Below are 17,116 nucleotides of genomic sequence, written 5' to 3'. Positions count from 1 at the left end.
AAATACTAAGAATTTCACCCCTCACTTTCCCAGTTCTCAACTGGATCCTAGAGCACTAGAAGACATTCTCTTACCCTCTAGTGAAGACTAGAAGACTCTTCTCTCTAGAATGCAACTAGTGTAAGAAAAAAACCTAAAGATCTGACAGTAGTCCTCTCCAAAAATTGGCCCATCCAGATTATCCTAGTGAAACTCAAAGTTGACCTGTCCCAACCATGTGCTCATGATTCCTAATCAGGAGAAGACAGCCAAGGAAAAAGTCCTTCAATAAGGAAGAGATCAAAACAATAAGGCAGGAAAGAGCAAACTGGAAGTAAGTAACCACGCAAAAGAAGAACAAAAAATTACAATATCCTTTGGAAAAAGCAAAGAGAGAAAGATAAAATGTACACATCTTAAAAGAATAGAATAGTAGGAGAGCATGCAGAAAATAAAGAACTCTTGAAAATTAAAAACATTACAGCTGTCACTAAACATTATAGCAGTAAATTAATAGTCAATAAAAGGATGAGAAGATAAAGTTGAGAAAATTTCTAAGAAATCAGAGAAAAAGGGCAGTCAGTTAAGCGTCCGACTCAGGTCATGATCTCAGGGTCCTGGGATGGAGCCCCACATTGGGCTCCCCACTCAACAGGGAGCCTACTTGTCTCCCTCTTCCCTTACCCCTCCCCCTGATCATGTGTTCACAAACTCTCTCAAATAAATAAATCTTTAAAAATAAAAGAAATCAAAGAAAAAACACAAAAGAATGAATAGGAGGCCTACCCCCAAAAGATAAATATATTAGAATATATAATAGAAAGTACAATATTGGGGGCACTTGGGTGGCTCAGTTGGTTAATCGTCTGCCTTTGACTCAAGTCATGATCCCGGGGTCCCAGGATTAAGCCCCACATTAAGCTCCCTGCTCAGCAGAGAGTCTGCTTCTCCCTCTGCCTCTGCCCACCTCCCACCCCACTTGTGTTCTCTCACTCTCTCTCAAATAAATAAAATCTTAGGGAAAAAAAAGTGCAACATTGATATAATGACTAGTCAAGAACACACACACACACACACACACACACCCCAAACAAGAAAGAATAGTAAAAGGCAGAGGAGGGGAATAATCAACAAAACAATTCAGGGATCCCTGGGTGGCGCAGCAGTTTGGCGCCTGCCTTTGGCCCAGGGCGTGATCCTGGAGACCTGGGATCGAGTCCCACATCGGGCTCCCGGTGCATGGAGCCTGCTTCTCCCTCTGCCTGTGTCTCTGCCTCTCTCTCTGTGACTATCATAAATAAATAAAAAATAAAAATAAAAATAAAAATAAAGTAAAACAAAACAAAACAATTCAAGAAAAGCAGCTGAAACAGAAAGGTCCAAGTTTGTAGAATGAAAAGAATCTAACAAGAACACAGGACAGTGGATAAAAATACATCAACATAAAAAAAAAATACATCAACATAAGGCATAATCACCGTGAAATTTTAAGACATTAGACACAAAGATTCAAGATTCCAAAGAGAGGGAAAAGAAAAAAAAAAAAAACATTAAGAAATAAAAGTCGCACAGGAAGAATGAGGAATTGGAAGAGCTCTGGATTTTACAGAAACGATGTTAGAAGAAAAAAAAGACAACTGAACAATACCAGTAAAATACTAAAGGAAAACATTCTATCTAGGTAAAACATGCAAAACCATACACAGGATGATATTCTCAGACACACACAATCTCTAAAAATCTTTCCTTCTCACTCATTTGTTCTTAAAAAATTACTAGAGAAAATGTTCCACCACAATGAGTACGCCAAGGAAGGTAAAAAAAGACAGGAGATGCCAAAAGGACTTCCAAGTAGTACTCTGAAGAGTGATTCCTAGAATGGGATCTCCTCAGGAAGATATCTGTGCACCAGATGCAGAAGGAAATCAGTCCATACTAGCACATACCACAGAGTTATTTCCAAAGAAAGTAATACAAAGGACTGCTATCACTGCTGTGCTGTATCACAAGATACCTGCTGCCCCCACACAATCTGAAGGAGTTTAAATAGGTTTAGCTTGTTTTAACAACGTGTTGATGAAATTCCAACTCTCCCCTCCAAGTCTTGCCAAGTGTTATCCCGATCAGCTAACTACATCATTTTACCCAGCAGAAACATTTTGCTTTGACCTAGAAAGCTAGAGGTATTATTTGGTAAACCTAGAATCAGAAAACAGCAGCTTACTACTCCCATACTCCTGTTCATCATCCACTATACTACATCCGAGTTTCTGATTTGGTAAGCCCCAGTGCTTCCCAGAACTCCTTTATGACCCTCCCCACTGAAGTACCTTAGAGAGGCTTTTGCAAACTCTGAGAGAAGCTGAATGTGAAATTAGAATATGGCCTACAGACTCTATTCAGGCAACATTCTCAGGGAACCTTCATCTGAGTGGAAATATTACCTTTTCTTACACAGCAAGGCTTATGCTTGCTACTCAGTTTTAACAAAACTAAACAATATGCTCTTTAGAAATATATATTTATGTTTAATATATATACATATGTTTAATTATAATGAAAAGTAAAGGGATGATTGCACTAAAATCAGGATATTAATTACTTCTGGAACAGAAATGCAAAATTCTTTTAAGTAAATATTGTTTGTTCATCACTATGGTAGACATACCAATGTTCATATTCATATATTCTTTAAATTATATATATATTTTCATATACTGCCTAGATGTCTGACATATTAGAATTATAAAGACTGAACTTTAGAATACTCACAGCATTTGGTTTAAAAAATTAGTTCATGCAAGTAACCATCTGAATTAAGAGACACAAAACAATTTCTGTCACATTCTAAGTGAGTAAAAATCCAAATAATTAAGTATTGAGAAATGTAAAATATTTTTATGAAGATACATACTTCATTTGATAGGTCGTATTTCCCCCTTCCCCTGATTGTCAAATTTATTAAATCTCCTCTCCAGTCTTCCTCATTTTTATTATTTGATAGTTATACCTCATTCTGCCTTAAATATTAAGCAATAATGCCATCATAAAAGAGATCATAATAGATGTAATAGAGATAAGCAAAGTTTAGTATTCTTTACCAAAAATTCAGTATAGCTGTGTAAGTCTAATATTGCATAACAGAAACCATGCTTTAACTGGCAATGGAAAAAGATAGTACCTGAAAAACCCACAGTACAATACTGTAGGGTGTGAATAATAAATCATAACTAAAATTTAATGAAGCTTTTAGATCCACTAATAATAGAAATATTTTCAAGCCTCAATCAATGGCTGATTTTAAGTAACAACAGACAATAAAATTTTGGCCCAATTAAAAAACAGTGAATTGCCTTTATAGAACTTGATTTTTAACAATGAAAAACACATATTGTATGCAATAGGCTATTTATTATGTTTACCTTGAAGTCCATTAAGGATAGAAGTAATTTCTATGGATTTAATATGAGCTGTATCAGAGTTTTTGGCATCGGTAAGATCCAGTTTGGATACCATTTCAGGAGATGGATTTGTCTGGAAAGGTGGTTTTGACAAGCGCCGAAGTTTACAGTTTTTAGGAGAGTATTTTTCATCTTTGTCTTTTTCTTTGTCTAATTTATTCTAGGTTAAGAAAAAAAAAGTATCTCACATTAACCATGAGTTATTATGAGGCATTTATTAGTAACAATGTTAATACTCATTTTAAATTCAAAGCTGTATTATATATTATTAAACAATATGAAAAGAAAGAATATAAGAAGCTCTTCATAAACAGAGACAGTGGGACACCTGGGTGGCTCAGCGGTTGAGATTCTGCCTTTGGCTCAGGGCATGATCCCGGAGTCCCGGGATGGAGTCCCACAATGGACTCCCTGCATGGAGCCTGCTTCTCCGTCTCCCTATGTCTCTGCCTCTCTCTCTCTCTCATGAATAAATGAATAAAATCTTAAAAAACAAAACAAAACACAGAGATGGTTTCCCAAAGTTGTTTTTTTTTTTTCTTTTTTTTTTTAAGGATCATACATTCATTCATTCACGAGACACAGAGAGAGAGAAGCAGAGACAGAAGCAAGCTCCCTGCAGTGAGCCCAATGTGGGACTCGATCCCAGGACCCTGGGATCACGACCTGAGCCAAAGGCAGACACTCAACCACTGAGCCACCCAGGTGTCCCTTTCCCAAAGTTTTTAACAATTACTACAAGTGAGCAAAATGTTTTTTGTTTAATATTTAAATTTTAATAGTGGAGTTAAATTAGTAATCCCATAAGCAATTGAGACTAACCAACCTCATACTGCTAATAATTGGCATTACAAACTCTTCAAAATTAAATCCCTAAGGCTTAAATATTCATTAAAAAAACAATTTCAGGGGCGCCTGGGTGGCTTAGCAAGTTGAGCATCTGCCTTCAGCTCAGGTCATGATCTTGGGTCCTGGGATGGAGCCCCACATTGGGCTCCCTGCACAGTGGGGAGCTTGCTTCTCCCTCTCCCTCTGCCTGCCACTCCCCCTGCTGTGTGTGCTCTGTCAAATAAATAAATAAAATCTTTAAGAAAATAATTTCAACCTGGTAGTTTCAAAACGTGTAACATTTTCAATATAAAATGTGGGTTGGGAATGACAAAATTCTAAACATCTTCATTTAGCTGGCAATGAGGAGTAACTCTAAACAAATGATCTCTTGTAAAGCGAAGTTGGAGACAACTTTCTTGCCTCAGTGGTAAATTACCATTTCTAGTAAAGAACTGTCTGTTTACCAATAAGATGAGGAGAGGCTAACTAAAATACTTCTGGAAATTGTTTTTTGAATCTGTTTTGAAAATAATTTATGGGAAAAATCATTTAGACAAGCTTCTTTTTTTTTTTAATTTTTTATTTATTTATGATAGTCACAGAAAGAGAGAGAGAGACAGAGACACAGGCAGAGGGAGAAGCAGGCTCCATGCACCGGGAGCCCGACGTGGGATTTGATCCAGGGTCTCCAGGATCGCGCCCTGGGCCAAAGGCAGGCGCCAAACCGCTGTGCCACCCAGGGATCCCTAGACAAGCTTCCTAAATGATGATGTAGAGCATGATGGAGCAGTAAACAACTCTGACATCCTATTATAGAGACAGACTAGAATCTCAGTGACTATTTTCACACTTCTCCCAAAGATGGTACATCACCATCATCACTCTGGATGCACAGAAGATAATTCATTACATATTACAGACGCTTTAGGGTAAAGGTTCTCCATGTGTGGCCCTGGACCTTCTGGGAATATGTTAGAAATGTAAACTCCTGGAACCAGCCTCAGATCTAGTGAATAAGAAATGCTGGGGATGAAGCCAAGCCTTCAGAGTTTCAACAAGTCCTCCAGGTGACTGATACATGCTCAAGTGCAAGAGTCACCTATTTAAGACATCTGGGTTTAATTCTCAGAATGCACTGAAAAGCCTTATGTGCAGGTAGACAACCATAGCCTATCAATAATTAGTGCTGTTCCTATTTTTGTACCATTACCAGCCTTTTCACTACTTTATTATTTTATTCCAGAGATTATAATGTATCATGTATTCTGAGAGCAGAAAAGGTCCACCCCACTCAAAATTCAAATATGGCTTTCATTCATTCATTCATTCATTCATTCATTCATTCATTTCAAATATGGCTTTTAATGGCTATCAGAAGAAAGATGAGAGGGAAAGGGGTGCAATATCAAAATATTATCTAGGAAGCATTTTCCAAAATTTACATGCCTCTTCCCCAAAGACCAGGAATTGTAATATGCCCTGGGAGAGGCCAAGAACTAAACTGAGAATAAATATTTACGAAAAAATCTCTCTAGGGAATATTCTAATACCACTTCTCCCATCTCTACACCCCCTCTTCTACCTAAGCAATACTCCTCCTAAAACTTGCTGTGTATAGACACTGGCTTTTTTTAACACCACTCACAACTTTTCCAATAGCTAAAAATAATGCCGTAATTTCCATACTTCCCAATAAAGACCAAGAGTGAAGCTAAAAGGGGTTTGAGAAGCTACCAGGTTGTTACACTGAAACTTGAAGAACAGATTTGATTTTACAGTGAGAAAAGAACCACCATTCTGGGGGAAAAGTCTGCACTATTTGGGACCACCAGCAGGAAAGTAAACAGTTCCTCACTGGGAATACAGGAAATTGAATTTCAAAAGAACTACTAAACACCTCAACTATAGATATCATTCAAAGGATTAAAAAAGCCATTAAAAAGATAAAAAAATATTTTAAAACCTAGTGACTGGTTGACTTTCTAATAAAAGTTAAAAGATTTAGTCTTAGAATAAACAAGAGTAATTCTATCATACACAGCAGTAGCATTAATTTCCAAACAAGCTCATTAATAGATTCCCACAGTACCCATCGATGGTGGGGCTAATGTGGTCCTGTGAACATGTTCTAAGCTCCTGCCAACAGAGTCAGACAAAGATGAAAAGAAACAGAGGAGGTGCAGACAGGCTCTCCTCTGCGTTCAGATACGTCTTCCTCTTCCTTTGAATAGTTTACAGCCATTACACTAAGCCAGGCTCCTAGACACACTATTTAATGATTCCTCACTGGAGAGGAAAGGGGCAAAAAAGGACTGAAATAACTAAATGAAATCTGTCTGGATGGTCTTACCCAATGTTAGGACTAAAAAACCCTCAAAGATCACTTAGTCTTGTTTTAAAAGATCTTTCCCAAAAGCTGACAATATTAACTATACCCAAATCTAGCATTTGATAAATTCGCTCTTCTGAGAGTATTTCCATCTCTACTAATATTCATGCACACACACTTAATACATCATTTTCGAGGAAAAGTTCTTTGATTAAAAGCTATGATATAGCAAAATAAGTACTTACCTTTATTTTCTTCCGATGTTTTATCTTTGGCACATTTTTATCAGCAGGTCTTACTATTTTATCTGCTTTAATCCATTCATCATACCTAAAATTAAAGGAAATTAATATAAATACACAAAATATCACAGAAGTAACTATGCCATATTTAAGAAAAATTCGTAAATAGAATTGTAACATTTTAGAATAGGAAAAGACCTTGGAGACCATTTAGTTCAACTTCCTGGCTTGATGAATATAACTACCAAGGCCCAAAAAGAGAGATAAAGTGATCTGCTGACATAATGTCAGCTTCTGGCTGAGCCAAGACCAAAAAGAAAGATCTCTTGACATCTAAACTAGCACTCCTTACTCTGCTATACCAGAAAAACCAAATTGTATTATAAAGAAACCACAATATATTCTGGCTTTTTCTGTTTTGTTTTCTTTTAAGCAGCAAGTGAGACAGTTGGTTTTTTTTTTCTAGACTCATCAGGAAGCTAAGGAAACTACGCTCTAATTTTAAATGACATTGTGATACGACAGCATATTATAACTTACAAACAATGCAAAAATCAATTGAAATAAAAAACACCTTCTTATAAAATAGTAGGAAAGCTTGACTCTGCCAAATTTTTCAGTATTCTGAGGTGCTTCCTACATATACAGACAGCTAAGAGTCAACAGCTCTGACTCTGATGGCCTTTCCAAAATGCTGACACTCTGTGCGCATTTCATAGGGTGCAACTTACTACTGACTGCAATAAAGCTATTTGTTTAAAGCAAAACAGAATGGCAGTTTATTTTTATAAAAATTCAGCTAAAAAGAAGAAACATTAAAAATGAATTAACCTCTTTTTATGTTCAAAAGTTATATACAATTACTGTGGAAAATGGAAAACTACCTGACATTTTTAACTCCAGAACACGGAACAATTGAAAATGAGCTTTTAAATTAAAATGTCCTCATTATTTGAGGTACTAAATGAAGTAATAAAGGTCCTAAGTCAGGAAGTAAATGACTTGGGTCATTACCTGACGAATACATTATATTCTTGCTCTAGGGTAGGCCTGGAAAGTATGTCTGTAACCACTCCCAGATAAATTCTACTGGCTGGTGTAAACTACTAGCTGCAATAAAGCTGAGGGCACACCCCTCAGGCAAAGGATTATGTCTATCTGCTGGAAGCTGCTGATAGTAAGCTGTGGGGGCCACAGTGATAAGTAAAAAGAATGAGAAAGAATGCAATGCGTTCTAGGAAAGTCTTCACATAATCCCTGCAGGCTAGTTATGTGGCTCTGGTTAAGCCATTCTCAACATCAGATTTAGTGTATTCTGCATAAATAAGACTATTTTATTTATTTTTTTAAAGATTTTATTTATTTATTCATGAGAGACACACAGAGATAGAGAGAGGCAGAGACACAGGGAGAGGAAGAAGCAGGATCCCTGCAGGGAGCCTGATGTGGGACTCAATCCCGAGACTCCAGGGTCACACCCTGGGCCAAAGGCAGGCGCTCAACCACTGAGCCACCCAGGTGTCCCAAATAAGACTATTTTAAAAAGTAAAATAAAAAAATAAGACTGCATATCACATACAGTTTTTGAGAATCAAACATATGATTAAGTACTTTGAAAACTTCTAAAACAAATATTATTCTACTAAACATACCCCTTTTGGTATTTATACTGGCACAGTAACACCTATCTAAATATTTACAGTACTTTTCACTTTCCTATGAATACTAAAAATTGCATTATGCTTGAGATGAAAGCAATTCAGTTCCTTCCAAAATTGGGGTGAAGGTGGAAAATGAACAGAAAATATTTCTGCCCTCCACAAAGTTGAATGTAAACTAGAAGCTGCTCTTATTTGCATATAGTTATGGAAGTCAATGCTATATACTTTGTTTAAAAGAAAACAAAAGAAGCTTTCTAACTACTTAGAGATAACTGAAGATAGTTCATGATGGTTATATATAACAACAACTTAACTAAACAAGGATATATTATTTTTAACCTTTCTTAAATGAAGACTATCTGTTGTGTAGTTAGTTTTATAATATCAGACATTTTTACTATTCAACTTGGGTTTTTGACATGAATTATATTTCAAATTAGGGCAAAATAGTAGCTTTAACTTAAGATCACTACCACGATGTTATATATTTATTTTACATGGAACACCAATTACATCAAACAAGCAAAGAATACATCTGCCTCCATAGTTAAAATGTCCACTGTGACGGAGGAAGACTTAAGACTCAGAATAAATGTTAAATTTTCTTCAGAAGAAGGTAGAAGAAACATACACATCAGTAACAGCTATTGCCTGGTACAGGCTGATGCCCACTGCCTGAGCTCCAACAGTGTACAGATGCCAACTGGTAATTATTTTCTAAAAGAAGACTGGCTATTGGAAGAACTTAAAGTAGTGAGTGTGGATGTGGAAAGCGTTGGAACAGACAGAAAAGAAAAAAAGGCAAATTCTGGAATTAGATGAAATGAACTACACAATTCTAAAATATCTGAATAGTAGTAATTAAACACTATGGTCTTACTGCATTTTTAAAAAGATTTTATTTATCTATTCATGAGAAACACACAGAAAGAGGCAGAGACATTGGCAGAGGGAGAAGCAGGTTCCCCACAGGGAGCCCAATGTGGGACTCAATCCTGGGACCCAGCAATCACACCCTGAGCCGAAGGCAGATGCTTAACCACTGAGCCAGCCACCCAGGCATCCCTGATCTTACTATTCTGGATGATAGTTTTGTTTTAAAATAATATTCTGTATGGTTTTAGGAGATGCCTTGGACAATCATTTAGATATGTTTCTTTTTTTTAAAAGATATTTTTATTTATTCATGAGAGGCACAGAGAGAGACAGAGACACAGGCAGAAGGAGAAGCAGACTCCCTGTGGGGAGTCTGATGCAGGACTCAATCCCAGGACTCTGGGATCACAACCTGAGCCAAAGGCAGACACTTAACCACTGAGCCACCCAGGTGTCCCTAGATATGTTTCCTATTGAAGTAATTACATGGTAACTTATAGTCCTCTAAGTATTAGCTAATATTATTACTCTTTTATTAGTTGCCTCTTTCTGTTCTACTTTCTCAGTGTGTGTTTGTTCAGGCATTCCCCTGTTCTGACACTACTTAAATTTTTTTCTTTTCTCCATCAAATGTATTCCCTATTTTTATAAAATGTAGTAACACAATATTATTGTTATTATAATTAATAGCCTTTAGAACTAGAAAATGCCTTAAAAACCTATCAATGAATTTATTTCGCAGATTAAGAAAACCAAACCATGAAAGTAAACTGACTTTGCAAGCAATAGGCTTGCCAAAAACAGCACCAGGTAGGGAGTTAGAGAAAAATGGAAGGTAGAGAAAGGAACTGCCTCTTAAAACATTCTGGTCAGTATCAGCATAATGACAGAGGGCATGGCAGGTTCCATTCAGAGTAAGCACAGAGAAGAATTATAGATCAGCAACTGGAAAAGCCACCTTCAAAGTGCACAACCACAGCACCTGGGGGGCTCAGTTGGTTAAGGGTCTGCCTTTGGCTTAGGTCAATGATCCCAGTGTCCTGGGATTGAGCCCCAAGTCAGGCTTCCTGTTCAGCAAGGAGTATGCTTCTCCCTCTCCTTCTGCCAGCTGCTCTGCCTGCTTGTGCTCTCTTTTATTCCCTTCCTCTTGTCAAATAATAAATCAATAAAGTCTAAAAAAAATTTTAAAAGATATAAATGCACAACCTATGATGAGGGAGAACTGAAAATAATGTGAGAATTTTGGTTAAGGGAGCCCTTTTAAATTATAAATGCCCTTACCAAATAGAAGTTGAGATCATGGACACAAACGTTAGCCCAGACAAATATTTCAAAATTTAATGAGATTCTACATAGCACTTTGTCTGATTAATCTTAAAAAAAAAAAAAAGAAAAAAAGATTAGAGAATAAACAGAACTGTAACTGATCATCATCTTTTATTTTTTAAAAGATTTATTTATTTATTTATTCATGAGAGACACAGAGAAAGAGAGTCAGAGACACAGGCAGAGGGAGAAGCAGGCTCTGTGCAGGAAGCCCGAAGTGGGACTCGATCCCGGGTCTCCAGGATCACACCCTGGGCTGAAGGAGGCGCTAAACCACTGAGCCACCTGGGTTGCCCTGATCATCATATTTTAAAAATAAGAAATGTTCTTTTCCTTTATGTAATTACTCAGAGTATCATGCAAGTGTTCCATTTTCTTGATAGAATACATTCAAAGAACACAAAGGAGAGACACATAAGTTCATATGGAGAAAAAAACTGGTGCCAAACGCCACTGCCCCCCCACTACATTTCCTACAGATACCAACTTATGTAAAAGGGGTAGGCCAATTTAATTTTGACTTTAATAGTGCCAGTTAATTTAAATAAAGGAGACAGTATTAGTAGGTCAAGATCTCTGACTCCCTATGAAATACCAAGAATTAACACTTGAATGAAATGAATCTAGTTCAGAACTACAAGAAGTTGATGCTGCTCATTCTATATAAACTTTGTCTTTTAATACAGTATACTTAATATATATTTAAAAAGAAACTATACATTTACTACAGGCATAAAAGAAAATAATCAATGAAGATAAAAAATGAGAAAATTCAGCTCAAATTCAAATATCTTGGATATCATAAAAATGGAAACTACTGGAAGTGGCAAAAAGCAGAAAATTGCAGCTAAGAAACAGAAGACGATAAAATAGTTCTCAATTTCTCCTTAGAGTACGATATCAAAGTAAGATATCCATTCATGCCTCAAAATACATTCTTTTATTTTGTTTTGTTTTTAATTTATTTATTCATGAGAGACGCAGAGAAAGAGAGAGGCAGAGACACAGGCAGAGGGAGAAGCATACTCCATGCAGGGAGCCCAACGTGGGACTTGATCCTGGGTCTCCAGGATCATGCCCCGGGTGGAAGGCGGCACCAAACCGCTGAGCCACTTGGACTGCCCTCAAAATACATTCTTAAAGAATATTAAGAATCTTAATAACTAAATGCGATACTTTTTTAATTTGAAAATGTTTCCAGTCATTTTCTGACATCCTCAAATACACAAGAATGCTGTCCTTCCCTCAGCTCTCCAATATTCTTGGTTTTGCTTTAAGTACCACAGACGGAATCAAGAGTACGTATTTTGATGAGGTCTCTCAATGCATAGGAAGAACACAGCTTAACAGGTATTTAGGGTAACAGGTCTTCAGAGAAACCACTTTTTATCATTTTAATACACCTAGATTCTTCTTCAAGGTTAGCTAGCAGGCCTATTGGTTGTCTTGTTTATGATCACATTGTCTGAGAGCTAGGAGAGAAATGTAAGCTAAGCAGTGGGCCTTCAAACAAAATGACTGGTAACTCTGGATTCAAGCAGTAATAGAGTTCTATGAGAATGTCTGAAGAAAACCAGGTAGTTTGGATTATTGATAAAAACTGTGCTGCCTTTAGCCTGGGGCCTGATCCTGGAGACCTGGGATCGAGTCCTATGTCAGGCTCCCTGCGTGGAGCCTGCTTCTCCTGCCTGTGTCTCTGCCTCCGTGTGTGTGTGTGTGTGTGTGTGTGTGTGTGTGTGTGTCTCTCTCATGAATAAATAAATAAAATCTTAAAAAAAAGAAAAAAAACTGTGCTGCCTTTAATTGGACGTTATCTTTAAAAATCACGATCACAAGAAAGTAATTGGCCTCTTTGTGACAAAAGGGAATATAGTTTGCCAGGGCACAATGAAAAGATAACTAAATATTTCCATTTAAAAACAAATATTGAAAAACTAAGAAAAACAAATATTGAAACAAAAATTAAAACAAATACTGATTTAGAAAATTAAGTCTGATAGTAATTAGACTATATTTTTCAATGATCAATTAATGCACTGTCGGGAATGCATGAAATCTAGACAAGTATCTCATCAGGTATTTAACTAAAAGTATTGAGGAAAATATTTTGAAAGTATATATTTGGTGTACTTGAGAATACCTCTATTGAAATCATCTAATATTCAACTAATGGAACAAACATGAAAGAACAGAAGCATGAGCAACTCATTTAACTGATGTCTGCTCCCTGACCTGTATAAAATAAAGGAGCTGGATCCCTGAAGTAAAAAAATTATATGAAAACTCTGTGACTGAAAGTATGCATGAGGGCTTATTCATTTGATAAATACTTCTTAGGTACTATTTATGTGACAGATTGTGTACTAGGCACTGAGTATTTAGGAATGAATACAACATGGCTCCTTCCCACAAGGAGCTTAGCATGGAACACAGAAGACAACACTAAGCAGTAATGGCAAAATTAACAATACAAACCTTCTGAACCTTTTGAAAGCAGCAGCCACATAGATATTGGAATTTTAAAAATGTGTTCAATTTAAATATTCATACAAAGCTAGAAGGAACCATTCAGAGACCATAATATACTTGCTCTCACCAGAGAAAAACAGAGAAAAACAGCTTTCTGATTTTTGTTTGGATGTGTTGGCAAATCATCTTAGCAATGATAAAAACGGAAAAGAATTGTTAATCAATCAGATATAAGAAACCAAAATGGTTCTGTTGCCCACATTAATCCACATTTTGGTTCTTCTTAAACCCAACCAAACCACCTTCAAAGAAATATTATCAGTGTGTATCAATACATACCCCAAAAGACATAACTTCAGAGATTTAAAAAAAATAATTACATGCAGAATAAAAGTATTTTAAAAATAATTTCATAAGCAAAACCAAACTGACATTAAAAAGCTCACTCTGAAATATATATACAAATTATTAAAAAATTATAAAATCTAAGAACCAACCATTAATTTAAATATTAAAATCATCTGTATTTTGTTTTCTGTGACGATTAGACTCATTTAATAACAGCTGAACAATACGTACTTCATATCTTGTCTATTTATATATAAACAGTTAATATATGTCACATACTAGTCAGGTTTTAAAAACCTCACATCTAAAGTAGAAATTTAAGCTATCTTAGCAAGGAGAAAAATTTTCCCCCTTAATCGTTAGAGTAAAAAAGTATAGAATATAAAGCATAATGTTGTAATAGGAAAAAAGACCAACTCATATGAAAAGCAGTAATAGTTATTAAATTATAAACTTTATAAGCTATTTGATCGATATTTGCCTAGTTTATGAATTTTCCATAATAGTTTCAATTTACACACATATTTTCAATCTGAGAGAATACCTAAAGCAAAATTTATGACTCATTGAACATAATTTAATGCCTTCTGTCATGTTAAGATATAACAAAAATAAAAGCATTATACTGTTGAAAAAATAAAATTCTAAGCATGCCATTAACATTTCATATTTCCAATTCATATAACCACTTAATATTAAGTCCACATCAAAGACACAGGAATGATGTTCATCATAATAAAGAATATAACAGAATGACAATTAACTTGAATTTTATAGCATAATCATATTTAATGTTTGACACAGCAGCCCAAGAGTATGGTGTAGTAATTGTATCAATTATTTTTCCTGAAGATTTTAACTCTGTAAAATGAAACAAAGGTATAGGTCTTTAGGCAGAGGTAATATGTAATGTTAAGAACACATCATAAAGCATTACACCAGGCTTATTTATAGAGATCACTGCAAATGGTTAACAACCGTGGCATTCACTGTATTTTGTGATGTAAATACTGACTTTTAAAAGTACCTGAAAAGTTTACTTTATTAACAGTTGTTAAGTTTAGGGGATTGGTACTTATGCACAGTTAGACAAAGGTACTGATGTACCTACCAATCTACAAAACCACCCAATGGAACAGGTCCACATTTACATTTTACATTAAATGTACCTGCCAATATACAAGAACTACTGAATGGAACAGGTTCAGTTTGGGAAACACTCTAAGTTGAATTCACAAAGAAAGCAAGCCCATCTAAGTGCAAAAATACCCAAGCTATTAATCTTTTTTCATGAAGGAAGTATTTATTTTCACTTGCACTGAAAAACTAGAGTCCACTTAGAAGTCGTATTTTTAAAGTACAAATTATTATGTTCATTTTACTCACTGCTTTGTCTCTACAGTTAGAGGACTGCCTGACACAAAGCATCTGGATACAGCACAAGAACTTTTCACATGAATGGTAACAGCCATTTGACTGCCATAGTACTTTTTAATTTTATTGTGCTTTCGAGTAAGCTGGGGAACGTGACAAAGGGTTGGGGATAATGAGAGTTTGGAAAACATGACAGTGAGGTAACAAGAAAAAAAAGAATAGGACACAAGAGGAAAAGCATGCAAAGGGAATTGGAATTCTTTAGTTAAAAGAATAGGGTGATGTTCCCTCCTTGCCCTCTAAAACAAGTTTGCAGATATTCACTTGGAAACCACTGTCAAATGGTGAAAGTTAACTTTCACACTATAGCAATAAAGAGACAAGTTCCTAGAATACTTTCCTTTCCTTTCTATCATTACCAGAATAATTATTTCAAAGAACAGAAACAGAACAACTATGTATTCTTTAATCAACATTCCTAAGTCCAATGGCAATGAAAAGTATGACAGGGATCAGATTACATAGGAAATAAAAGAAGAAAAAAAAAAGTAAGGATGTACAACATTCTGCAGATGGAAGGAATAGAGAAACTGAGCAGAAGTGACATAAAATTTCTTAAAGGGACAAAAGGAGACAGAATAGGAGAGTCATAGAGTAGAAGTATCTCCAATCAGATTCATTCCAGTGTCTCACCTTCAACTCTATTTTGGCTACAAATTAGAGGAGATGGGCTGTCCATACAACAAAAAAGATATCATAAAAAAGAACTGACTACCATACTTACATTTAAAAATTAACTCAAAATGGATTAAAAACTTATGTATTAAAGACAAAACTATATGATTCTTAGAAAAAAAAAACAGGGACATTTTCACAGCCCTATATTTGGCGATATTTTCTGGCATACACCACCAAAAGCATGGACAACAAAGGAAAAATAGATGAATTTGGACTTTATCAGAATTTAAAACTTTTGCACATCAAGAGAGTGAAAAGACAACTCTGAGAGTTCACAGAATGGGAGAAAATATTTGCAAATTATGTATCAGAGAAAGGATTAATATATAGAACACATGAAAAACTCCTGCCACTCAACTGCACAATAAAAACAATTAAAAAATGGGCAAAGGGCTTGAACAGACATTTCCCCTCAAGGAAGACAAATAGCCAAAAAGTGCACAAAAAGATGTTCAATGTCACTAATTGTTATAAACATGAAAATCCAAACCAAATGAGATACCCATTAGGTTAGCTTAATAAACATTTTTTAAAAGCAGAAAGTAACAAATGTTGGTGAGGACGTGGGAAAACTAGAACCACTATACAAATCTGGTAAGAATGTAAAATGGTATAGCCTTTCTGGAAAATGGTTGGACAGTTAGTCAGAAAATTAAACAAAGAGTTACCATATATAAAAGCATCAAGAGGCTCCAGTGAGAGAGCCAGGCCACAACTGTCCCAATCCCCCATTAGTCTCTATAATCTACAGGTGACATTTTTATACACCATTCCCTTTTATTTAGATTAACTTCTGTTCTATTTCTATTTTGTTGCCAGCAGGTCCAATTTAATTCAGTATTTGTTTCCTACTTACCATATACAGGCATGTACTTTTCTCCATGTGGTAAGGGATATTAATAGAATGAATATGGAATTGGGATTTTTTTTCCCATGTTTTAGAGTTAAATGCACTTTTGTAATGGGAAGTATTGTGGTGCAAGTAGAAAACTTGAACAATTAAAAAAAAATGTATCCACAGTCCTAGGTGTAAGCTATATTCCAGAAGGTCAAATCCCTTTGGCTCCAAAAAAGAATTTGGAAAAATTCAGTATAAGAAAAGTGACTCAAATTAGGACTGGAAAAATAGGAACAGAATGTAAAAGTAGTTAAAATGGATACCAGAAAGATAAAAGAAGAGCACAATTTTAAGGAAGAAAACACACAGGCAAGAAGAGACAAAAGGATAACTGAGGAATGGCAGTAAAAGAAAATAAACAAGAAAAACAGTTGATGCTGTTGCAGCTGGAACACAAGTGAAAATTATCACGGAAGGAGCGATCAGCTGGGTAAAATACCCCTGAGAAAGCAAGTAACAAGAGTTCAGGAAATAAGGATGGAATTCAGCTAGATGGGGTCACTAGTGACAGGGAGGTGTGATAGGGGCAAAAGCCCTATTGGAATGGGTTTTCACAAAACGACAGGAGAGAAATTGGGTGACAA

The 17,116-nt window shown here is 35.7% G+C and overlaps 1 protein-coding gene across 6 annotated transcripts in view; it reads right to left on the bottom strand.

Moving 5' to 3' along the window:
- Positions 1 to 17,116, bottom strand: part of ARID4B (AT-rich interaction domain 4B) — a 149,708-nt gene that overhangs the window by 19,789 nt on the left and 112,803 nt on the right. For all 6 annotated transcript variants that reach the window (XR_003137294.3, XM_025448626.3, XM_025448629.3 and 3 more), the window contains 2 exons: positions 6,846 to 6,930; positions 3,402 to 3,600 (listed from right to left, as the gene is read on the bottom strand). Coding sequence is in view for 5 of the 6 variants with exons in the window: in XM_025448626.3 (XP_025304411.3) it covers positions 3,402 to 3,600; positions 6,846 to 6,930 (284 nt within the window). In the remaining variant the exon portion in view is untranslated. The remainder of the gene's footprint in view (positions 1 to 3,401; positions 3,601 to 6,845; positions 6,931 to 17,116) is intronic.

The sequence above is a fragment of the Canis lupus genome, chromosome 4 (genome assembly GCF_003254725.2).
Source record: "Canis lupus dingo isolate Sandy chromosome 4, ASM325472v2, whole genome shotgun sequence".
In the NCBI taxonomy this organism is placed as follows: Eukaryota; Metazoa; Chordata; class Mammalia; order Carnivora; family Canidae; genus Canis; species Canis lupus.
This window is presented reverse-complemented; position numbering and strand designations above follow the sequence as displayed.